Source organism: Mus caroli, chromosome 9 (assembly GCF_900094665.2).
Source record: "Mus caroli chromosome 9, CAROLI_EIJ_v1.1, whole genome shotgun sequence".
NCBI lineage: Eukaryota > Metazoa > Chordata > Mammalia > Rodentia > Muridae > Mus > Mus caroli.
The window spans coordinates 16,425,409-16,451,075 of NC_034578.1; the positions used below are offsets into that span (position 1 = coordinate 16,425,409).

At 39.8% G+C, this 25,667-nt stretch overlaps 1 protein-coding gene across 4 annotated transcripts in view; it reads right to left on the reverse strand.

The window, feature by feature from the left end:
* Nucleotides 1-9,198: 9,198 nt before the first annotated feature.
* LOC110302589 (zinc finger protein 26) overlaps nucleotides 9,199-25,667 on the reverse strand; it is a 25,696-nt gene continuing 9,227 nt past the window's right edge. For all 4 annotated transcript variants that reach the window (XM_029481627.1, XM_029481625.1, XM_029481626.1 and 1 more), the window contains exons 3-10: nucleotides 24,765-24,916; nucleotides 23,851-23,942; nucleotides 23,219-23,327; nucleotides 21,149-21,234; nucleotides 20,295-20,421; nucleotides 19,157-19,240; nucleotides 18,460-18,542; nucleotides 9,199-17,557 (exon numbers count right to left, since the gene is read on the reverse strand). In XM_029481627.1, coding sequence (XP_029337487.1) covers nucleotides 15,287-17,557; nucleotides 18,460-18,542; nucleotides 19,157-19,240; nucleotides 20,295-20,421; nucleotides 21,149-21,234; nucleotides 23,219-23,327; nucleotides 23,851-23,942; nucleotides 24,765-24,789 — 2,877 coding nt within the window. In that variant the 5' untranslated portion in view covers nucleotides 24,790-24,916 and the 3' untranslated portion in view covers nucleotides 9,199-15,286. The remainder of the gene's footprint in view (nucleotides 17,558-18,459; nucleotides 18,543-19,156; nucleotides 19,241-20,294; nucleotides 20,422-21,148; nucleotides 21,235-23,218; nucleotides 23,328-23,850; nucleotides 23,943-24,764; nucleotides 24,917-25,667) is intronic.

Genomic DNA, 25,667 nt, shown 5'->3' on the forward strand with positions numbered 1-25,667 from the left:
GCTCCACTATGTTCATAGCAGCNTTATTTATAATAGCCAGAAGCTGGAAAGAACCCAGAGTCCCTCAACATAGGAATGGATACAGAAAGTGTGGTACAGTCACATAATGGAGTACTACTCAGCTATTAAAAACAATGAATTTATGAAATCCTTAGGCAAATGGATGTATCTGGAGGATATCATCCGGAGTGAGGTAACCCAATCACAAAAGAAGTCACTTGATATGCCCTCACTGATAAGTGGATATTAGCCCAGAAACTTAGACTACCCAAGATACAATTTGCAAAACACATGAAAATCAAGACGAAGGAAGACCAACATGTGGATACTTCATTTCTCCTTAGAGTAGGGAACAAAATACAGATGGAAGGAGTTACTGAGACAAAGTTTGGAGCTGATATGAAAGGATGGACCATCCAGAGACTGCTCCAACCAGGGATACATTCCATAAACAGTCACCAAACCCAGACACTATTGCATAGGCCAGCAAGATTTTGCAGAAAGGACCCTGATATAGCTGTCTCCTGTGAGGCTATGCCAGGCTATGCTATCCTGGCAAATACAGAAGTGGACGCTCACAGTCATCTATAGGATGGAACACAGGGACCCTAATGGAAGAGCTAGAGAACGTACCCAAGGAGCTGAAGGTGTCTGCAACCCTATAGATGGAATTACAATAAGAACTAACCAGTACCCCCAGAGCTCGTGTCTCTAGCTGCATATGTAGCAGAAGATGGCCTAGTCGGCCATCATTGGGAGAGAGGCCCCTTGGTCTTGCAAATTTTAAATTCCCCAGTACAGGGGAACACCAAGGCCAAGAAGTGGGAGTGGGTGGGTAGGGGAGCAGGGTGAGTGGGGGCAGAGGGATATAGGGGACTTTTGGGATAGTATTTGAAATGTAAATGAAGAAAATATCTAATAAAAATTTTTAAAAAAGAAAAATCACACATCTCTATACAAAACATGGCCTTGTTAAAATAATTCTTGTTACTGGTACTTACAGTAAGCTTATTCTTAATGCCCAGTTAAGGATTCTAATTCCTTAATTTACTATGTATGGAAATTTCAAACACATTCTCGCTTTGCTGTTTTCTGTGATTTATATCATTTGAGTATCACTTATTGCTTCTGTTAGTTACAGATTGAATACGTTTTCCCTCTTTTCCCCCCATATAGTAAATGACTCAAGTATCAAATTAAGAATAATCCCTATGTCATTTGCCTTTCTCTCTCCATAAACACAACTTTCCAATTCCAGAAAACTTTCATCATCTCCTCTATTTTCCTTCTGTTCGTGTGTGTGTGTGTGTGTGTGTATGTTTTAAATTTGTTATTATATGTATATGACTGTCTTGCCTGGATATATGTATGGGTCTGGTGCCCCAAGAGTTCCGAAGAGGCTGCTGGAGCCCTTGAACTGGAGTTAGGTATGATTGTAACCCAACCATGTGGATTCTGGGAACCAAACCCAGGCTTTCTGCAAAAACAATAACTGCTCATAATAGCCAAGCCACCTCTCCAGCCCCTCCTACTTACATTTTTGCTGTCAATTTAAATATTCCTTTTTCTAGTTTTCACTACTTCAATTCAAAGACAGAAAATAATACTTTCCTCTACTTCTACATACTAATCAAATCGTAATAATAAATGTATCTCCTTATATGGCTTAATAAGAAACAAGAAAGTACACTTGGGGGGTGGGGAGATGTGGGAAAGATAGCTCAGTAGTTAAGAGCACAGGTCCTCCAGAGGACCTGAATTCAGTTCCCAGCACACACATGGAGGCTCACAGCCATCTGTAACACCAATTCAAGGATCCAATGCACTCTTCTAGTCTCCTCCAGCACCAAGCATGAATGTGGTTGAAAGATATATATGCAGAAAAAACACCTATCTATACATATAATAAAACAATTTTTAAAAATAAGGTTTATTTTGAGAAGAATGTGGAGAACTTTAGTTTTATTCAGACTACTTCTTAGTAATATTGTTGAGACAAGATTTTGTAATGGCACCTGAAACTCCTGATCCTCCTACCCTTGCCTTCCTCCTGCTGAGGTGACAAGTGAGCTCCACCACATCCAACAATAATGCACTTTTCTTTTTTTGAGAAAAGTGTTGCTGAGGCTGCTGTTGGCTCAGTGGAGTGTTCGCACTGCTCTAGCAGAGGACTGGGATTCCATTTGGCTCCCTGCTTTCACAACTGCCTTCATCTAAAAAGGCATTCACCTCAACTGCATGAACACTTCGGATCTTCCAACTCCTCAAGAGGACTTAAGACCAAAATCCAACAGTGCAAAGTCTTTCCCTTTTGAAAAACAAAACAAAACAAACAAACAAACAAAATGGATCAGGTGGTGCTCACCCATGCAGCCCGAGGGCACTGCCACCTACTGGGTCGCCTGTAGGCCACCGCCTCTGAGGAGCAAAAGAACTACAAATCCCGAAGTCCTCTTGGGAAGACAAGGGAGGCAGTGACAGAGAGCACTTCTGCCTCCGGAATGACTGCTGCAGGTTCCAGCTCCGGTATTTTTGAAGCCTGACCATCTGAAAGACCTCCGTGGGGATACCCCCCACCTGAGTCATGAAATAGCATGCACCCAAAGAATCATGAGAGACCGTCTTGCTGCAAACACACGAGGTAGTTTAATGATGGAGCTCCGGGCCAACACGTATCTCGCGCAGGAGACAGGGGTGTCGACCACGAGGCTCAGAAGCTAGGGGTTTATATAGGAAAAGAGTGGGGGTAGGGGAAGAATTGGTGTGGCTTCACACAATTGGACAGTTTAAACAGCAAACTGTACATGCAGATCGAGGTAACAGCAGAGCATCTGGTTAACATTTAACCCATATCAGAAGGGCAGGGGATAGGGAGGCTCAGACATTCTTGTATGTCTTCCCTATCTTTATGGCTAGTTGGTTCCTGGGATGGCTTTACAGCCTTTGTTCTTTGCTCTAGGCCCAAAAAGTCCTCTTAACTAGCAAGCCGCATGAGTCATGGACCTTGAATTTTTTTATATCTTCTTTCACATCCAGTACCCGGACTTGAGTGGTAGGTCCAGTGCCAGAGGAGACATAGTCTTGCAGGTGCTTTGCACACTCAGCTTTTGACTTGCTTATCTTAAGTGGTGAGCCTAGGAATCCATGAAATAAACTGAATCCTGTTTATTCGTTCTGCTGTTTAGATTGTGGTTTCTTTTATCTTGGACACTGTCTCAATTCCAACAGTTGAGACATTGGGCTTTCTGTCCTGTCAGGATGGGTCCAGTGCACTGGAGTCCAGACCAGAATTGATATGAAAGACACTGGAGGTTGCTGGAGACCTAAGTCAGTGGTTAAGAGTTCTTTCCGGTGTTCTGGACAACTAACTATACTCTAACTGTAAATCTACCCACTCTCCCTCTTCCTTTCTCCAACTCTGGGGGAGGGGAGAGGAAGAGAAAGACGGCTCGGCAGACAAAGGTGCTTGCTGCCAGCTTTGGCAGCCTAAAGTCAATCACCAGGACCCACATGGTCAAGGGAGAGAACCAACTAGTCCTCAGACCACACACATACAAAAATGGATAAAGAGATACAATCCGGACTGGAGAGATGGCTCAATGGTTAAGAGCACTGACTGCTCTTCCAAAGGTCCTGAGTTCAATTCCCAGCAACCACATGGTGGCTCACAACCACCCGTAATGAGATCTGATGCTCTCTTCTGGTGCATCTGAGGACAGCTACAGTGTACTTACATATAATAATAAATAAATCAAGAGAGAGAGGGGGGGAGAGAGAGAGAGACAGAGAGAGAGAGAGAGACAGAGAGAGACACACACAGAGAGAGAGAGAGAGAGAGAGAGAGAGAGAGAGAGAGAGAGAGAGAGAAGACATACACTGAACAGAAAGTTAGTACATTATCAGAGCGAGCAGAAGAGAATCGCCACCCCACCCCGACCTCAGGGAAGGGGGATCCTTTTATAGCAGTTGAAGTTGTCTGGACTAGCTGAGCAGGGTTTATCTTGAGACAGTTGATCTTATAATGCCATTTGTTCTCCAGAGACTGGCCATTTGAGATGAAGTCCAGAACCATTAAGAGTTTGCCTGTGCTGGGCAGTGGTGGCACACGCCTTTAATCCCAGCACTTGGGAGGCAGAGGAATTTCTGAGTTTAAGACCAGCCTGGTCTACAGAGTGAGTTCAAGGACAGCCAGAGCTATACAGAAAAACCCTGTCTCGAAAAACCAAAACAAAAAACAAACAAACAAAAAGAGTTTGCCTATTTACTAAGGCTCTGCAAATCCTGGGTCAGCCCAGGATCCAAGCTGTTAAGGTCAGTTTGCTAGGAGTAATAACAAATATTTTTAAAAATATTTGTTAATGTATCTACTTCGTGTGTGTGTGTATGTTGCTGTGCAGAGCAGAGACCAACTTGAGTGAGTCTGTTCTTTTCTTTTACCGTAAGAGTCCCAGGGATTTAACTCAAGTCATTTGGCTTGGCAGAAAGCATCTTTAACCACCAAGTCAACTCACCACCTCTTTTTTTGTTTGTTTTGGTTTTGGTTTTTTCGAGAAAGGGTTTCTCTGTGTAGCCCTGGCTGTCCTGGAACTCACTCTGTAGATCAGGCTGGCCTCAAACTCAGAAATCTGCCTGCCTCTGCCTCCCAAGTGCTGGGATTAAAGATGTGTGCCACCACTGCCTGGCCTTTTTTTAATTTTATTTTTGCCTTTTGTATTTGGCCTTTCCTCCTTTATAACATGTTTGTGTGAAGTGTGTGTACACACGAGTGTGTATATAAGCTAGAAGAGAGCATGTGCTCTTCTAGAGAGGCATCGGAGGCACCAACATGGGTGCTAGGAACCCAACTCAGTTTCTCTGCAAAATCAAGTTCCCTCCCTTAACATGCTGAGTCCTCCTTACCGCCTTTTAAAATTCTTAGCCTTTTTTCCATATATTTTCTCCATAATATGGTTTTGTCTGTAAACTGTGGGTATTTTCTCTTTGAACATCAATCATGTGTCATCCCATGAGTTCAGGTTCGTACTTACATATCATTGATGCCAGGCAATCTCCACTACACAGGAGTACCTAAAGATTTTTTTCAGGCTGGCGAGATGGCTCAGCGGGTAAGAGCACTGACTGCTCTTCCAAAGGTCCTGAGTTCAAATCCCAGAAACCACATGGTGGCTCACAACCATCCGTAATGAGATCTAACGCCCTCTTCTGGAATGTCTGAAGACAGCTACAGTGTACTTACATATGATAAATAAATAAATCTTTAAAAAAAAAAAAGATTTTTTTCCTAGTAAAACTTTTTGAGCACTTATTTTTTTTGGAGGTGCCCATGTATGGAGTTAATAACGTTAACTTAGGTCAGGGATAGTGACAATGCCTAATTCCAGGATTTCTGAGGCAGAGATAGGCAGATCTCTATGAGTTTAAAGCCAGTGAGCTCCAGGTCTAGGTAAAAGCCTGTCTCAAGAAACTAATTACAGAAAATAACTAATAGGCACTGGGGAAAGCACAATGGGTATGAATGCTTGCTCGAAGAATAAAGGCCTGGAGTCCCCAGCATCCACTAAAAAGGTGGGACTGGCTACAATGTGGGGCTCCTTCTTGTAAAGCTTCTTAGCTACTGCCATGAATGTTTATGTCCACTGCAGCCTGACAGTACCTGCATCAACAGCACAATGTTGCTACCTGCATAGGCTTTTGTGCTTCCTTGAATCCTACAGCTTTGTCAGGCCCACCTTCTAACTCACCAGTAGTACAGTGACAGCGTCCAAGATGACCTTCCTCTGTAACTCTTTCACCGTTTGGCTTCTTAGCTTCTCCTTTGTTTTTGAAGATTTTTGGTTTTTGTTTTGTTTGAGACAGGGTTTCTCTGTGTAGCCCTAGCTGTCTTGGAATTTCCTCCTTAAACAAGGCTGGCCTCAAACTCCAGAGACCCACCTGCCTCTGCCTCCCAAGTGCTGGGAGTGTATGCCACCACTGCACGGGTGTTTTTGTTTGAGACGAAGATGAAAGGCCTGCCCTATCCCTGTGCATTACATGCATGTCAGAATCTTCAGGTCCCCTGGTTTTTTATTTTGTTTTTTTTTAAGATTTAGCTGAGTGTAGTATTAACTTTAATCACAGCATACAACAGATCTCTGAGTTTGAGACCAGCCTGGTCTAGTGAGTTCCTGGCTAGACCCTGTCTCAATCAATCAATCAAGTCTGTGTTTTTATCTTAAGTTACTTTTCTATTGCTGTGAAGAAACACTATGACCAAAGAAAGTTTTAAAAGAAAGCATTTAATTCTGGGCTTTGCTTATCGTTTCAGAGGTTGAATATACAACCGACATGACAGGAAGCGTGGTGGCAGGTATGGCACTGGACCAGCAACTTACATATTAAGACAACCCACGAGGCATAAAGGCTAGGCCTGGTACGGGATTTTGAAACCTAAAAGCCCACCTTCAAGTGAGACACCTCCTCCAACAAGGCAACACCTCCTAACCATTTCCTAAACAGCTTCACTAACTAAAAACCAAGTATTCAAATGGATGAGACTGCGGAAGCCATTTTAATTCAAACCACCACATTTCACACCCTAGTCCCCGTAGGCCTGTAGCTGTCTCATAATGCAAAAATGCACTTAATCCAACCTCCAAAGCCCCATAGATCTTAGTCTCAAGGCTCTCCTATAAAATCAAAAGCAATTTTTTTTCTACTATACAATGGTATAGAATATACATTACCATTTCAAGAGAGAGAAAAGGTAGCATAGTAGAGAAATATTAACCAAACAAAACTGAAACCTGGCAGACCAAATTCAAATCCCAACACTCTATGTCCTATGCCAAAGAGTGGAAAAAGAAAGGATTATCTTTAGATCTCCCAACCCTTGGAGCTTTGGTGACATCAGCTCTTTGACCTGGTTCCACTCAGTGCTGCTCTCAACAGACATCCTATGGCCCTGGCATCTCCAAAATCCTGAGCTTTCTAACACAATCCAGGCTTCACTTACTCAGCTTCACACAATGGCCTCTTCGGGCCTCCAAACAAGGACTCCTGTGCCAAAACCCTGGCTTCCTCAGCTTTCCTTACCAGAGAAGAAGATTCAACCCCTTTATTCCTGACTTCATGACTCTAAATACAGAGACACTTGGTCAGTTCTGATTGGGCTGGGAAACCTGGCTCATTCCTTGAATTAAACCTGCATAAGCTTTGATTTGTTGCTTTCCTTTAATGAATAAGTTTTCCTTTGCTTTAGAAAATCCCTTAAGCATTTCCTATTCATAAGTTGGATGTTTGGCTGGGTGGAGTCTTGCCCCAAGAGAACAACTCCCTTTATTCCATTTTATACGAGGCCTTTCTTTAAACTCTTCATCTCTTTAAGTACAAGATTTGACCCCAACATTAAATTTCCCAGTGCTCTTTTCCTTCACATTTTGTACTTTTTTTTTTTTGTTCCACTTGCTCTTTTCATTGTAGATCTGCATAAGAGTAATCACAAATAATTCTGTCTTACTGCTCTATTGCTGTGGAGAGATACAATGACCAAGACAATTTAAAAAGCATTTGAGGGCTTGCTTATAGTTTCAGAAGGTGTATATATGACCATCATGACTGGAAGCAGGGCAGCAAGCAGGCATGGCATGGTACTAGAGCAACTCAGTTTACAACTGATTCACAAGTTGGAAGCAAAAGGTGAGCCTAGCATGGGTTTTGAAACCTCACAGTGACACACCTCCCCAACAAGGCCTCCTAATCCTTCCCCAAAACACAACTACCAAGCACTCAAATATGAGACCATAGGGCCATTCCCATTCAAACCACATACCTGTCATGTTCATATGAATGTATGTATGTATGTATGTATATATGTATGAGCACCAAATAACTGGTGTCTGTGGGGGTAAAAGGGAGTTGGGGCACTGATTGTGAACTATTAGGTAGGTGGTGGGAACTGGGTCCAGATCCTTCCTCTCCAAGATCAACAATTGTTCTTAACCACTGAGCAATCTCTCCAGCCCCACTTTTTGACACTCTTACACGTGTATAATGCATTCTGGTCACTTTCACAGCGCATTATATCTCTATCTCAGTATCACTGAACTCCTTTCCAACAAGTCCCTTCTATGTTTGTGCATGTGAACGCCCCAAAACCAATGCAATTGTTTCATGAGTGTAGGTGGGAGCTAATTACTGAAGCATGGACAAATTACAGGTAAATACACTACTGAGAAAAATGACTTCTCTCCTAGCCATCACTAAGCTCCTTAGAGGTTTTTGTTTCTTGAGTTCTTGGCTGCTGCAATTAATCTCATCAATATACAACATTGGCAGCCAGAGTTCCCTCATAGTATTCAGAAGGTAGGTTGTGCCCCAGAACTCAAACTGTTAAGTAGACCACCTATATGAAGAATGCCCATCCAGTTGTGTTCTCCTGGAACTCAAGGAATTGTCTTTTGATAAAGCTGAGGAGGGGGGGATTTCTCCTCAGGCTATGGCCTTTGACATATCAGTGTATATTAAGTATTAGCTGCCGGGAGTTGGTGGCGAACGTCTTTAATCCCAGCACTTGGGAGGCAGAGGCAGGCGGATTTCTGAGTTCGAGGCCAGCCTGGTCTACAAAGTGAATTCTCGGGAAAAAAAAAAGTATTAGCCAATGGAGACTGGAGAGATGATGCAATAGTTAATATCACTTACTACTCTTGTAGAGGACCTGGGTTCCATTCCCAGTATTCACATCAGGTTCACAACTACCTGTAATATCAGCTCCAGAGCGTCTTATGCTTTCCTCTAAGCCTCTTCAGAGACCTGCATTTATGGAGTACACATAAATTCATGCAGGCACACGTGTTGTCTGCATACCATGTTAACAGTATCAGTACTCAAGTAGCATAGTTGGTGTGACCACCTTTAATCCCACCACTCAGGAGACAGAAGCAGGCTGATCTCTAAATTCAAGGCTAGCCTGGTCTACTGAATGAGTTCCAGGACAGCCAGTACTACACAGAGAAACCTTGTCTCAACAAACAAACAAAACAACAAAAAAATGATTGAGATGACTCAGCAGCCAAGACTGCTCTTTCAGAAAACCAGCATTTAGTTCCCAGCACCATTGTTGGTTGGCTCAGAAGGCCAATCACCTCTTCTAGCCCCTTTGGGCATCCCTACACATGGGAAAGACACACACACACACACACGAGATAATAAAATGAAAAAATATGACATGCAGAATGGCATTTTATTCAGTCATAAAGACAAAAATTAGGTAATTTGTAGGGAAAATGATGGAACCAAAAATCTTACTAAGCAAAATAAGTCAGATCCAGACTGCAAAATAACTGTATTTTCTATCATGTTCAAAAAAAAAATTGTTTTTAAGACATGATAGTAGAGAACATGTGGGCTTTAGGGGCAGGAGACCAAAGGAAGGCAACACAAGCTAAAGATGTGTCTAATAATAAGCAAAGTACATTATATACTCATCTGAAAATGTCACTGTGGCTCTAAAAAGTGTTCTTGCCTAGCATGCACTAAGTTCCAGGTTAAATCTTCAACATCCAACACTCCCTAAGAATCATAGCATGTTGGGAGCAGAGGCAGGTCTCAAAGTTCTTCTTCATCTTTGACCACATAAGACACTAGACCCTCTCCCTCCCTTCTTCTCCCCTCCTCCCTCTCTCTCATGCAAAGGGAGAGGGAGGAGAGGGGGAGGGGGAGGGAGAAATGACAAAACAAACAGGAAAACTTTCCTAAAACATGCAAGTGGCCAGTAAGTGTAAAAAAAAAGAGAGAGAGAGAAGCTGGAGAGATGGCTAAACAGGTACTTACTGTTCTTACAAAGGACTCATTTAATTGCCAGTAGCCAAGTAGTTAATTAGCTTACATCACCCTGTAATTCCAGCTTCCAGGGGACCTAACACACTCATCTGACTGCCTCAGGTATATGTATGCACTTGTACATATACAATGTGTGCACACACACAAACACATTAAGTTTAAAGTTATGCATGTCCTGTATTATTTGCAAAAAACGCCTGACAGAAGCAATATTTTAAAAAGGAAAAGTCATGGACTGAGAGGGTAGAATCTATCGCGGCAAGACAGGAAAGGCACGGTGGCTGGAGTGGTTATGCAGAAGCAGGAGCTTGTGGTGGAGATTTTGTCCAAAACTGTTGGCAGGTACAAGACCAATGCCTAGCCACAGCCTTCAAAAACAGTGCCACCAGCTTGGGGAGAGGCACATGTCCAAACTCACAGGCTTATAGGGGACAATTCACTTTCAAACAACACTGCTTTCAAACAAAATTCAATCCGGCTTCAATTATGCTACACTGGCTGCTCTTCCAGAGGACCTGAGATCCATTTTTAGCAGCCACACGGAGGCTCCTAAGTGACTGTAAGGCCAGTCCCAGAAGACCTGATGCCCTCTTCAGACCTTCTTGGGCCACAGGCATGGATCTGGTACACATACATACATACATTTAGGCAACACAAACACAAACCAAAACCTCTGCATTATATTATACTTGGAATCTGAAAAAAAATATATAGTCATGAAGTAAACCACAGCAGAGGCTGCCAGTGATTAAGGTTTAAGAGGAATAAGGAGATAACCATTTAAGAGTACAGACTTTCGGTTACGTCACCATTGTGACAACAGTGAACAATAATACACTGTCCACTGGAAACTGGCCGTGACATTTGGTGTTGGTAAAGTGACCAATTACGTTCCTGGCAAACAAAGCCTCTGTGAAGCCTAAAGCAGGCTTTCCTGGTCACACTGCAAGAGAAGTCCCTGCCGTATCCTTCACCATTTTCTGAGATATATATGAACATTCTTTTCCAGGGACTATTCAACTATATATCTTCCAATTTGCTAAAACATTACATGCTTCCATAGCAAATATAAAATATTTCTATGTAGACCAGCAAGTTGGCTCAGCAGGTAGAGATGCTTACCTCCAAGTTCAACTACCTAAGTTCAATTCCCAGGACCCAAAAGATGGAAGGAGAAAGCCAATTCCTGAGTTATGTCCCCAATGTGTCATGCTGCATACCCCAACACCAAATAAAACTGTACTATACAAAAATAACTGTGTCAGATGGGAGATATGTTTAGTTTGGATCTAGGTTCAGTAGACAAAAATCAGTGCCAATTCTATCTGTATTCATATAATGTAGTTTTTTTTTAATCTTTCAGAATTGTAAGCTAAAAGTATGTGAACTCCACGAGACCCTCTCTCAAAAACTAAATAAACTCAATTCTGTCTAAGAATTATTTTTAAAATAAAGCTTGATAAGTCTACTGCAAGATTTCTTATACTGTACCATGTGAAATTAAATACAAAGTACTCTCTGGCTTTTATGTAGAATGTTTCAAATAAAATTACTAGATCCAGTTGGTCTCAAGTCTAGTTCAAGTACAATTCCCTTAGTTATTTTAAAACTAAATGTTAATCTCAATTTATTGTCAAAAAGAGTGCTAAAATAGTCTTATACTCCATCATGCTATTTCTCTCTTCATACAATAATATTTGCTTTCTACACTTAAGTATTCTATTTCTAGGCTATCTTTACAATCATCACACCATTGCAATGAAGGAACCATCTTACCTCTTTCTTGGGGGGGGGGGGTGTCTATTTATGCCCTAAAAAATGAAATGAATCACTTATTGGCAGCACAGAGAAGTCTTTCTAAACATTATCAGTCAAGCATAGTGGGTCATTACTGAAGCTACAACACATGAGAGGTTAATGCTGTAGGATCATTAGTTTGATGTCAGTTTGGGCTACACAGTGAGTTCAAGGCCAAGCCTGGACTACACAGCAAGACCCTGTCTCAACGTCAAATAATTATTATTCATTAAGACAATTTCAATCTCCTGGTCACTTCATAATGTAACTTTTAAAAGAACCATAAAAACTGTGATCAAGATTGATTTTATAAATGGGAGGCAAAGATGGTTTATGCTATACTGAATGAACAAAATGAAAGAAAAGTCCATATTATAGGAGATGTACAGGATCATGTAACATCATACAATATCAACTGATGGTTAAGTCAATAAACTTGATAGAAATATATTTCATCATGACAGCACATGAAAAACAAATTCAGTTTTCATTCAGTTACAAAGCTCAAACTTCTCAAGGGCAGGTTTACGTACCTACCTTTCCTTCTTATATTCAGGAAATACTGGGAAAAGCCTAGCTGGAGCAATCAGGGTAAGAAAAAAGTCACCCAAATAAGAAAAGTAAAATTGTTTCAGGTTAACAGGGCATCCATGAAAAAAAAATTATAAAAACTCATAAAACATAAGACTTTCAAGTCAACAGTATCTTTACATACTACAAATTTAAAAAGCAAAATATTATACAACATATAAAACTACATAAAATGATAGAGAACAAAGTTAAACAGGAAAAATCTAAACTACCATGAACAAGACCATAAACAATTTGCAAGGTATGCCACACACATTGAGAGAATTACCATTGTTACAATGTCCATCCTGCCCAAAGTGCTTTGTAGATTACCACTGCATTAACAATTCTAAAGGCATTTTCCCCCACAGGCTTAAAAAAAAAAAAAAAAGTCATAAGAAATCAAAACCTTTCAGTTAAGCCCAAAAGGACTTAAATAAAAACAAAAATTCTAGGCTTAACAATGTATTACAGGGCTAGAGATGTCCACTTAGTATGAAGTTTGATAAGCACTGAGCGTGCAAAGTATGGTGGTACATGCCTAGAATCATACTAGGAGATAAAGGCAAGATCAAAAGTCCAAGGTCATTAGGTCATTCTTGATCATTTAGTTAATCTCAAAGGCAGTCTAAGCTCCAATAAACCTTGTCTTAAGAAAGAACAGCAAAAACAAGACCAGTATATAGGCAGAAATCAAACAGTATAATACTGATACAAACAATATAAATAAATTGTTTACAAATAAGCATATAGTCAATGGCAGGCATAGGGGCACATAACTTTAATTCCAGCACTCTGGGAGGCAGACAGGTAGATCTCTGTGAGTTCCGGGCTCTACATAGCAGGTTCTAGGCCAGCCAGATTATAAAGATATTATCCAAAAAACAAACAAATAAAACAATAAAAGCCCTTTATGTGGTCCACATAATTTCAACAATGAAGTTAGAACTATAGCTTGATGGTAGAGCACCTGCCTAGCATCCTTGAGGCCACAAATTCAATTCCTAGCACCAAAACAGAAACTGTAACAGTATACTAAAACAAAAACAGTATACACATAGATAAGCTTAGGGGGGTTAAAAAAGAAAAGGAAATCAAATAATAGTAAAAGAAATACAGTTAAGTTGGATAGGCTGGCTCAAACCCAAAATCTCAGCACTCAAAAGGTCTGGGGAAGAAATACTGCTCCAAGTTTAATGCCAGCCTGCTCTATGCTATCATGGATTACATAGTTAGGTTACCACAAACAAACAAAACCCTGAAAGTAAAATCTAAAACTGTAACATAATGAAACTCCAAGAATGCTTCCAGACACACCAGCAAAGAATTTTAGAGCTGACATGAAAATTATGGGCATTAAAAGCAAAAATAAAGAATTAAGGCCATATCAAACTAAAGATTCTGTATAGCAATAAAAAAAAAAACTGAAAAAGCATGTACACAGCCAAAAAAAATCTGTAAACCATATATATATTACAATGGGTCTACGTCTAAAACACGGTAACTCAGGTAACTTCACAGCAAATACACAGATCTTGATTTAAAAATTGATAAATTACTGAAATCAGTATTTTAGTAGTGATATACAAACGGCGTACTAGAAAAATGCAAATCAAAGCTGAAGATACCAACTCACATTTTTAAATGGAATACAGGAAGGAAAAAGTAAGAATAAAGCAATAAAGAGACTAGGTACATCACTGGGAATATAAATTGGCAGTTGTTACATACACACTGACATATCTATCATTACAATAACAAAGTCACTTTTGGGATTGTATCTGAGAGCATAAGGTCATGAATTTAAAGAGATAGCTACATTCACTATGTAGCAATACTAACAAGCAAGGTATAGAAACTAACTATCCATAGAGACCAAAGGATAATTAGATGTCTTAAAATAACTGACCATAACACAGTTCCACCTTGAGAACAGTATGTAGATTGATATACGCCAGCTAGGCATGAAGGCACATGCCTATAACTCTAGCAGTAAGTCTGAGGCAAAAAGGTTGCGAGTTTGAGGTCAGTCTGAGCTACAGCAAGACCCTGTCACAAAAATAAAAAAGCTAAGTAGAGTTAATACAGATACTACAAGAAGCAAAGCCTAAAGAAAAGCTGAACTCCAAGCAGAGAATGGAATGGCTACCAAAGACTTAGAACTTAGAGTAAGGGATTGTATTGGTCAGATCCAAACCTACTTGTGTTAAGAACTTGAACACTATTGTAAAACATGATGGTTTTTTCAGTGCTAATGAAGTTTATACTTAAAACAGTAGAAAGAGCCAGGTATGGTGGCTTGCACCTGTAATCTATGCACTCAGAAGGCGGGGCCTGGACTGCCATGAGCTAGGGACCGGTCTAGGCTACATAACTTTCATGTTATACTGGGCCAGAAAGTGAGACTGTCTCCAAAAGAAAAGAGGGAAAAAACAACAACAACATAGGGACCGGTGCACGACACAACAAATAAAGTAACAAGTAATGAGGAGATGGGAGTTTGTGTCCATTAGTTCACGATGCCAACATGGGACATAGAACAGATACTAGGTAAAAACAACAGTTTCAATCACATCAAACAGGAATATTTTAAAAAGGAAAACCAACAATGGAATTGAAGTCATAAAAATACACAAATGGAGAAATATTCAAAGTTCATATAGAAGCACCCAAGAAATCCAAGTGTTGCCATCCAAGACACTGAAGCAAATCCCCTATTACACGCATGTAGCTTGTGTTCAGTCTGTAAACACCACATATTGTCAAATGTAAAAAGTTACTTCCCGAACTTCAGTAAGACATTTCTCAACTGTGAGACCATACCTGAACACAGAGACATTTCTACATGTCTTGCATCAACACTCATAGAAACACTAAAGGTTTTCGTTCCCTATATTACAAACCTTCAGTTCATACATATATCATGAAATTTTGATTTCTCCCACAATCCTTAAACTCAGAGCATCCTCAGAATGAGTTGTTTTTACAGCACATAGCAACCGAATTGTTTTTAAACATTGCTTATTAATAAGACTTGTATAGACTATAAATTTTGATTGCAAATGATGGATCAAGGGCTATCAATTTTCTGAATCCCTTACATTCAAAGGTTCTCCCCCCAGTGGGGAGTTTCATGTTCATTAGCATCAGCAGAAGTAGTGAAGTTTTCCCCACATTCCTTATATTCATATGGTTTCTCTCCTGTGTGTTTCCGTAAATGTTTATTAAGGCCTGAGTGCTCTGTAAAGGCTTTTCCACAGTACTGACATACATAGGGTTTCTCTCCAGTGTGAATTCGCATGTGAACTCTAAGGTATGAGGACCACAAAAATGACTTTCCACATATTATACACTGAAAAGGCTTCTCTCCAGTGTGAGTTCGCATGTGAACTGGAAGGTAAGAAGAACACGTAAATGTTTTCCCACATACTGTACACTGAAAGGGTTTTTCTCCAGTGTGAATTTTCAAATGCACATTAAGATAAGACGAAGAAGCAAAGGCTTTCCCACAGTGGTCACATTCAAAGGGTTTCTCTCCTTTGTGACTTCTTATATGTGCAATAAGGCCTGAGGAAGTGCTAAAGGCTTTTCCACATTCTTGGCATGCATAGGATTTCTCCCCAGTGTGATTTCGTAAATGGATGGTAAGGCCTGAACGAGCAGTGAAGTCTTTCCCACAGTAACTGCATTTATAGGGTTTTACTCCAGTGTGAATTCGGAAGTGGGTCTCAAGGGATGAAGAGTTTCTAAAAGATTTAGTGCATACCTTACACTGAAAGGGTCTCTCAGAACTGTGAGTTTTTATGTGTACAGTAAGCTGAGCGAAGCTAATAAAGCCTTTGCCACACTCCTTACATTCATAGGGCCTTTCACCAGTGTGTGTTCTTATGTGTTTAGTAAGGCATGAGCGCTCAGGGAAAGTTTTCCCACACTCTTTACATTCATATGGTTTCTCTCCGGTGTGAGTTCGCATATGAATACGAAGATAAGAAGATCGTGTAAATGTTTTGTCACACTGATTACACTCAAAGGGTTTCTCTCCAGTGTGAGTTCTTAAATGTCCAACAAGAGATGAGGAATGAGCCAAGGCTTTCCCACACTGATAACATTCAAAGGGCTTCTCTCCTGTATGAATTCTTATATGTTCAACAAGGCCGGAAGATGTACTGAAGGCTTTCCCACACTCCTTACACTCATAGGGCTTCTCACCATTGTGAATTAGTACATGCTTAGTAAGGCCTGAACGTGCAGTGAAGTCTTTCCCACAGTAATTACATTTGTATGGTTTTATTCCAGTGTGAATTCGAAAGTGAGTCTTAAGGCATGAGGAATTTCTAAAGGTCCTTGCACATACTTTACACCGGAAGGGCTTCTCACCAGTGTGAGTTTTTATATGTTCAGTTAGTTGAGCAAAGCTGGTGAAGGCTTTCTCACATTCTGTACATGGATAGGGCCTCTCTCCAGTATGTTTCCGTAAGTGTATGGTAAGCCAAGAACGGCCACTGAATGCTTTCCCACATACTTTACATTCATAGGGCTTTTCACCTGTATGAGTTCGTATGTGACCTAGCAGGTAAGAGGAACGTGTGAATGCCTTCCCACATATGTTACACTCAAAGGGCTTCTCTCCAGTATGAGTTCTCAAGTGTGTAGTAAGGTAAGAGGAAGACGCAAAGGCATTCCCACACTGGTCACACTGATACGGCTTCTCTCCCGTATGACTTCTCATATGCTCTGTAAGACGTGAGGGTTGAATAAAGGTTTTCCCACATTCCTTACACTCGTAAGACTTCTCTCGAGTGTGTTGTCGGAGATGCACAATTAAGCTTGAGCGCTCACTGAAGGCTTTCCCACATTCCTTACAGTCATAGGGTTTCTCCACAGTGTGGCTTTGCATATGGATATTAAGGTACACAGGATGTGTAAAAAATTTTTCACATTTCTTACATTCATAGTATCTTTTTTCAGTGGGAATCACATGCCCACCATGGCTTATAGGATGAGTAAAAGCTTGTCCACACTCCTCTGATTTGTGGAGATTCTTTTCACGATGAGAAGAACTATGTGTCTGAAGTTCTAACTGATTAACGAAAGTTTCCCCACAGTCATTGCATTCAACAGATTTTTCCGGAGTGCACTTTTTCTGGGAAACATCTGGAGTCAAAATCAAAGGTTTTACACACTGGTTCAACTGGACAATGTTCTCTTCAGTAGAAGTTTCTTTAAGGAGTGGCTGAAAGTCTTTTCCATCTAAATTACACACAGAAGTGTTCTCTGTATTTGAAGTACTGTGAGTCTGAGGGCATGAATCTTCACTAAAAACTGTTCCAACTTGAACAGAGTCACCAGGTTCCCCTCCACTGCGTTCTCTTCCCTATTGATAAAAGATGATTAGATGATTAGATAAAAAGATGATTCCCTATTGGTAAAAAGATGATTAGAAGGTCAGGCTTGTACAGAAACTGGAATTCGGATGCTCTAAACCTCACAATACATTTGGGGCATCACTTTATGCTGAGTATCCTGACTTACTACTGTCCCAGCATTCTGGAAGCTGAAGCAAAGTGTCACAAGTGAAGGCTACCTTGAGTGGTAGTGTGCCTCTCTCTGAATAAAAAAAAAAAAGAAAAAAGAAAAGGAGTAATGGAAAAAGGAAAATTAAAGAGTTCCTTGCCTGTTGACAGCTAATTGTCTCACATCTTTCATTTGAATCTGTTTTTATTATTAAATTAAATTATTTTTATTATTAAATTTTCCCTGACCTTAGACATTAGGATCTTGTTGCCCCAACCCCTAACTGAGAAACTACAGACAACTGATGACTTCTGAGTTCAGGAGTGTGGCTCCTAGTAGGTCATTCCAGTGGATGGCCCTACATACACCAAGAAATGATTTGGCTAGCACAAATTCAAATTGATTCTAAAAAAGGATATAGCATTTGGGGGGGTGGGGAGGGCAAGATCTTGGAGGAGTTAGGAGAAGTGGGAGTTGATTATTATCAAAATAAGAGATATCCTCAAATAAAAATATTTCTTTAAAAAGAAATATCCTGGTGCTGGAGAGATGGTTTCAGGGTTAAAAGCATTTGTTGCTCTTCCAAAGGATCCAGGTTCGTTCCCAAGCACCCACACTGCAGCTCACAATTGTCTGTAACTCCTGTCCCAAGGAATCAGATGCCATTGTCTGTTCTCCAAGGGCACCCAAACTGCACATGGTGCACAGATGTATGTATGGGCAAAGCACCCATAAACATAAAAGTAAATTTATGAGACTTACCAGTTGCATTCCATTTGACATATCTGACCAAAATCTATCCTGCTGAAGTGCTGTCCTTTTTGTCTTAAGGTGCATTTCCCATTCTAAAGTGAAACAAACAAACAAACAAAAAAGTGTATGTATGTAAGTATGTGTGAGTGTGTTTGTGTGTGTGTGTGTGTGTGTGTGTGTATATACACACACTCACACATACATATTTGCACAACAAATGAAAGGTTAAATTTTTTAGAACAGCCAAAACCTCCACCTCATTTGACCATGCGTGGTGGTGCACACTTTCAGGAGCCAGAGGCAAGCAGACCTCTCTGAATTCTAAGCCTGAGTTCTAGACCAAAACTTTACTTATGTGTGTGTGTGTGTGTGTGTTTTTTTTTTTCATATTAAAATACATTAAACAACAAAACTAAGAGAGAATAAAGCAACTGTCTAAATCTAAATTTTGACAAGCACAGGATATGGTGTCATAGCTATACTAATTTACAGCTCTTTCTATTAAAATTAAATGGCATAGTCAACAGGATAAACAGAGAAAACAATAAACTGGAACATCACAGACCCTTTACATTGGCCTTTTCTATGACAACTGTGTTTCTAAGACCTTGGCCTTCAGATTCAAGATGGTCTTCTAACAGTTCCCCAAAACATTTCCAAACACAGAATTTGACATCAACAAGAAATGTTTTCAACAAATACTAACCTTGGAGAATTCCTTGCTCTATTACTGTCAACTCTACTTTCTGCTCCAACCAAGAGATCAGGCTGGGTTTAAACATCTGACCTCCTAGACACAGAGACAAATATATATATCAATGGAAAAGACTCATGTAAACTCGCCAATAATAGAAAACATGTCTCAAGAAAGACTTAAAATTATTAACAAAGAGCTCAGAATATAAATATTTATGCTATTGGTAACTAGAAAATTTCTATGACCCATCAAATCCAAATTTAGAACCAAATGCACATTTAAAAACCACTAGGGAGGGCCAAGACTGTGTGTGCACAGATATAATCCCAACACTCACAAGGCTAAGGCAAGAGAAAAACAAGAATTCCAAGATAGTCATGGCTATAGAACTAGAGTGAGACCTATCTCAAGAAACCAAAAAATGGCTAAGGATATGGCTCAGTAGTAGAGCACTTACCTGGACTGTACAAAGTTCTAAATTATCCCCACTACTATCAATCAATAAATAAACTATTAATGACATGCAATATCCCTATTCCTTCATTATTAATGAAAATTCTATGCTTTAAAAAAATGTAAAATAAAATACACTGAATCACTTTTCCCAATAAGATCTAATATAGTATTATTTAATTACTAAAGTGTTATAAAGCTACCCCACCCTCACCCCCAGGAATACAGACCAAGGCCTCATGTGTCTAAACAAGCACTCTATAACACAGAAATGTGCCCAGCATGGGTCTTCACACTTATAGGGAAAAAATGATAGCTCTAGTTCTTATCTTCAGAAACAGATTCATAAAGATTGCCAAGAATAACAGCCAAGTGTGATAGCCCACATCTGCTATCCCAGCTCTCAGAAGATTGAGATCGGAGAAGTGCTAAGAGCTTGAAGCCAACCTAAGCTATAGGATGAGACCTTTCCTCATTAATAAAACAAATCAAAAGAGGAAGAATCTCAAAATAATATTATTAGCATAGTAGTAGTGACACTACTAACCACCATTTAGTTGAGAACTACCATGATGTATTAAATTATGTTAAGGGACTTCATCTGCTATTTCCCAATGATCTCTGAGCTGACACCATATTCTAGAATAGTATTTCTGTTCTCTTATGAAGCTAGAACAAGTGATGGCAGCCCTACCTACTGTGGCCAGGTTCTGGTAGTTCTCCAGCATCACATCTCTGTAGAGGTTCCTCTGAACTGGATCCAGAGAAGTCCACTCTTCCTGGGTAAAGTCCACAGCCACATCTTCAAAGGTCACTGCATCCTAAACCGTCACAAAAATGCCAGCTTGAGCAAAGTAAACATCACCTATGCTCACTGGAGAATGAGGAAGTGACATCCTTGCCTATAAAAGAGACTAAGGTCCCCATAATCTATCTCAGGTCTCAGTTCTCCTAGAGCATTCCTCTCTCCACAGTCACTCAATAGACCTTCTATATTCATGAATTTCTGCACCTCTTGCAAATAAACTTACATCACTATACAAGGAACTCTATCGTACCCCCTATGTTGTGGCACATTCCCAAGCATATTTCAAACTTGTTATGTGATTAAAAATAAGTTTACTTCTTTTAAAAATGAAGACTTTCATCTTTACCATTTGTCAAAACACAAAATCACTACAGAAATTAAGACCAATGGTTACTAAAATCCTGAGATGATCTTTAGGGGACTTCCTCACCAATGTAAGACACATGCCTTTCTGGAGCAATTCAACTGGAAAAAAAAAATCATTCATGGCAAGGAATTTTGGTTTTCTGTTTTGTTTTGCTGTGAGGGCATGTCTAATCATGAGAAAATGTGCCTTCTTGGTCAGTTTCACTTTAATTTTGGATCCTCTTAATATTCATCTTCTGAAGTATATGATAAGAGATTGTTCCTTCTACTAAAAAACCCAGTTCTCTCCATGACTTCTAATTTAAAAAAAAAAAAAAACAAGTCAATCTTGGCTAAGTGCATAAAATAAAAAATATCCCTTTCCTTGAACTCACCACCTGCTGTGTCTCCATGAAGGTGTGTCTTGTCAAAAATTCCTGCTCTGGTGCTAAATCTTTGGTTTGTAGTTGCTTTTCCAATTCTAGAATTAAACCCAAGATTAGGTTTAAGTAACAACAGTATAGCAAAGAAGTTAAAAATGTCTCCATCGTTTCCTAAATAAATCTGACTTACGAGCAAACTGAAGATTTAGAGAAAAAAAAATGCTAACTATTAATTCTGCCAAAACTAATATATGATAATAAAATAAAAACATGTTACCAGAGAGAAAAGGGAAGAAATAGGAAAGTAGAGCATGGTAAGAACATCAGCAATCCCAGTACACAGGAGTCTAAGGAGGAGAACCAACTACTTAGACCTATACCACAAAAGAGAAAAAGAAAAAGAAAATGAAAAAGTATTTGAGACAAAGAGAAGAGAGGAACTGACAATGATATATGCCGTTAGTCAATGCTGCTCTTCATAAGCATCCACCTTGAAGAACTCCCTCCAATGTGCTCACCAATGCTTTCAACAAGTCAAAGCACTGGGTTTGATAAGTGTCTGATATCCTATATGCAAAGTTGCATAAATAGAACAAATAGCAAACTTTTCTATGATTCAAGTCTATAATATGTATTTTTTCCCAATACAGGGACTCTTGTAGTCCAAGCTAGACCCTAAAACTTGTAAGCCTACTGAGATTACAGGCATGCACAATCAAACCTGGTTTTTGGTCCATAATTCTAATAAGTGCAGCAATTATTTCTAAAGGACTAAAGAGACAAGGCTTGAATCCCACAATCCCAAGGATCTCTCACCACTAAAATACTAATCAATTTTATATTAACATTTCTGACAAAATAAATCACTATAATATTTGCTAAGGAATAAAATAAACCATTAACTTACAAATATTATAGTTCATCAAATTCAGATAGTCATAAAATAGAATACTAACTAGAAAGTGCTATTCCACTAATCAAAGATAGAGACAAGAACATACATTTCAACAGAACTAGGTTAATGCACATTTTAAGAAGCACCACAGTGGGTCATCAAGATAGCTCATCAGGTATAAAAGCTTTCCAAATAACACTGACAACCTCAGTTCAACAGCAGAACTCACATCTTGTCTGTCAATGTCACTCTGGGGAAGAAGGAACCTCAACTAAAGAATAGCCTCCATCAGTTTGGCCAGTGGGCATGTCTATAGAACCTTTATTTGATTGTTAATTGATGCAGACCTTCTGCCAGGTCAGAATAAAGGTGGCTGAGCAAGCCTAAGGGAGTAAGCATGGTTTGTTCCAGGTTCTGCCTCTAGGTCCCTGCCTTGGCTTCCCTGGATGGAGTATAACCTGTAAGCCAAATAAACCTTTTCCTCCCCAGGTTGCTTATTTACTCAGGGTTTTGCCACAGCAACATTAAGTAAACTAGGACACCAAGTAGTAAAAAATTAACTGCAATGGCACACGTCTGTAATCCTAGTCCCAGCATTCTTACAGTGAGATGAAAGGCAGAAACTGGACAACCAGCCAGAAGTACAGTGGCAAAACTAGTAATGGCCCTTCCTCAAACAACAAGATGAGCACAGAGAAGCAAGTTGTTGTTCTCTGATTTCCACATATGTGCTGTTGGCATATGTGCACCTGCACTTATACACAAAAAACAATACATAAAAATAAACCTTTTTGTTTGCTTTTGTTTCTGATAGGGATTCTCTGAGTAGCACTCGGTTGTCCTGGAACTCTGTACGACCAGGCTAGCCTTGAAATCACAAACATCCACTGTCTCTGCCTCCCAAGTGCTGAAATTAAAGGTGTGCACTACCACAAACACACAAAAACCAAGCCAACCCACAGTGTGCCAGGCCTGCAGCTCAGTGATGATGCATATACACCATAGAGGAGGTACTGAAGTTTGATGTAGACGCCCCCTGAATTAAACTAACGTTAGTTTAAATACATTCGAAGAAAACTGTTACCACTGCTATCTATCGCATTGGATTTGACAGGGCTCCTAGGCACACTAAGCACATCTGTGCCTGCTCCACATGAAGCATCATAAGCAAACAACTACCAACTTACCTACAGCGGCCAGGTTTGCGTGCTCCTCCACCGCCACAGCACGAGGCTTGAGGTTCTGAGTTGGAGCCTTTGTGGTCCACTCCTCTTCAGAGAAATCCACAGCCTCATCCTGAAAAGTCACCAAATCCTAAACCACCCCCACATGCTTGTTTCAACCAAGTTAATATCCCCACCAGCCCTCTCAGAAGACAAAGGATAGGGAACTCAATGCCTAGAGAGGGTGAGGTCTCCCATAGTCTCTTGGGACCCACACTTTCCATCCATCTACTCTAAGAGCGTGGCTTTAAGGGCACATTTCAAACATTTTTACCTCACCACACCCTGACCTTTTTCATCTTCTCTCTTTGTTTTAATACTACTCCTGGACATATTTTATAAAGGGGGTAAATATAAAAACAAAGTTTTTGATAGAGTAATATGTATGCTTTATTATCTTAAGAACACTGTAAAAGCCCCTGGTATTTAGCACTGCAATGGTCAAGGCTAACTAGGGATGACTATAAACACAGCATTACAGCACTGTAAAAAGCCTCTTCTGGATAACTAGTCCTTGTCAGGGGCTTTACCCTTCTCGGGAATCCTGGGAGATAAGTCTGTCTACATGGAAAGACGGATGCAATGGTTCCTCAGACCTCATTACAGTTTTCCAGGCAATCAGCCAGCATGCTTTCTCCCTCTGTTTCTTCTCCTTGACTGCAGTTCTGGTCACCAGAAAGCAGACTTTCTGGAAAAATAAAATAATAAAAGATACATCAATACAAAGCTGCCAAGAAGCCCACATTCACTGTGAGGGTGAGAGTTTATCTTTTTGCAACTAATACATAATTTGGTTCACTCAAGATATAAACCCCAGTAACCTACAATGCCATACCAATTTTTACAGCAAGAAAATATGATTAACTATCTTGCCCATTAAGAAAAGTGCATTAGAGCTGGGCGGGGTGGCACATGCCTTTAATCCCAGCACTCGGGAGGCAGAGGCAGGGGGATTTCTGAGTTCAAGGCCAGCCTGGTCTACAGAGTGAGTTCCAGGACAGCCAGGGCTATACAGAGAAACCCTGTCTCGAAAAACCAAAAAAAAAAAAAGAAGAAGAAGAAGAAGAAGAAGAAGAAGAAGAAGAAGAAAGTGCATTAGTTTCACATTAAAGCCAAGGGAAAATTAATTTCTGAGAACTATAACTCTTAATTTGCCTATGATTAAAATTATATATATATATATATATATATATATATATATACACATTATTTTTATATATAATATATAATGTTATATATAATTTATTATATATTTAATTATATAATTAATATATGATATATAATTGTATATTAATTATATATAAATTATATAATTATATACTATATATGTATATAATATATATAAATGTATCAGTGATGATTATGCAGTGCATTCTCCCAAGCACATGCTAGATATACAAAACAAGTCCTCTTCAGCCCACCTCAGCACTCAATAACAGACTGGCAGATCTCTGGCTCTATACTGTGTAGGCAGGACCTACAACAGAATAACAGCAGTAACAGGACTTACCACAGGGCAAACTAGTAATGTCCATCTCTTTAGTCTGATGGTAAAATATGTGACCAAATTCTTCTGTGATTCCAAAGACTCGTCAGGGAAACTTATGCATCAAAGTGGAAAATGACGAGATTCATTCTCCTTAATCTGGATGACTTAAATTCCTATTGAGATCAATCAAAAAGCACAGTTAGCTGTCATCAAACATTATAGACTAGCTCTCTGCAGGTAAGATAATAAAAACCATTAAAAATGTATACCCTATAATATGGGCTCATTAACAGCACCTGCACTGACTGAGGAATTGTATGTATTTGTAGCGGTTTGAACAAGAAACATGCTCTATAGGCTCATGTATTTGAACACTGGTCCCCAGCTGGCAGGCCTGTTTAATTATGGAGCCTGTAGAAGGTGGATCTCTGCTTGAGCATAAACATCACTGAGGGTGATGCTTTTATAAACCTAATCCCACTTCCTCTTCTCTCATCTGTGTGCACATGAAAATGTAATCTTTGGGCTCCTCATTTACCTTCTCCACTATTACCTGAACTCTTTCCCTCTGGAACTATAGGCCAAATAAATCCTTTCTTCCTTAAGTGCTTTTGGTCATAATATCTTCTTATATCAACAGAAAAGTAACTAATACAGTACTCTAAGTAACACCAGAACCTTTTTAATAATGCATTTGTGTATTTGTGTGTGTATGTGTGTGTTTGTGTATGCTCACGTAAATTATAATCTGTAATAAGCAACATATAAAGAACTCAGGAGGGCTGGTGAGATGGCTCAGTGGGTAAGAGCACCCGACTGCTCTTCTGAAGGTCCAGAGTTCAAATCCCAGCAACCACATGGTGGCTCACAACCATCCGTAATGAGATCTGGCGCCCTCTTCTGGAGTGTCTGAAGACAGCTACA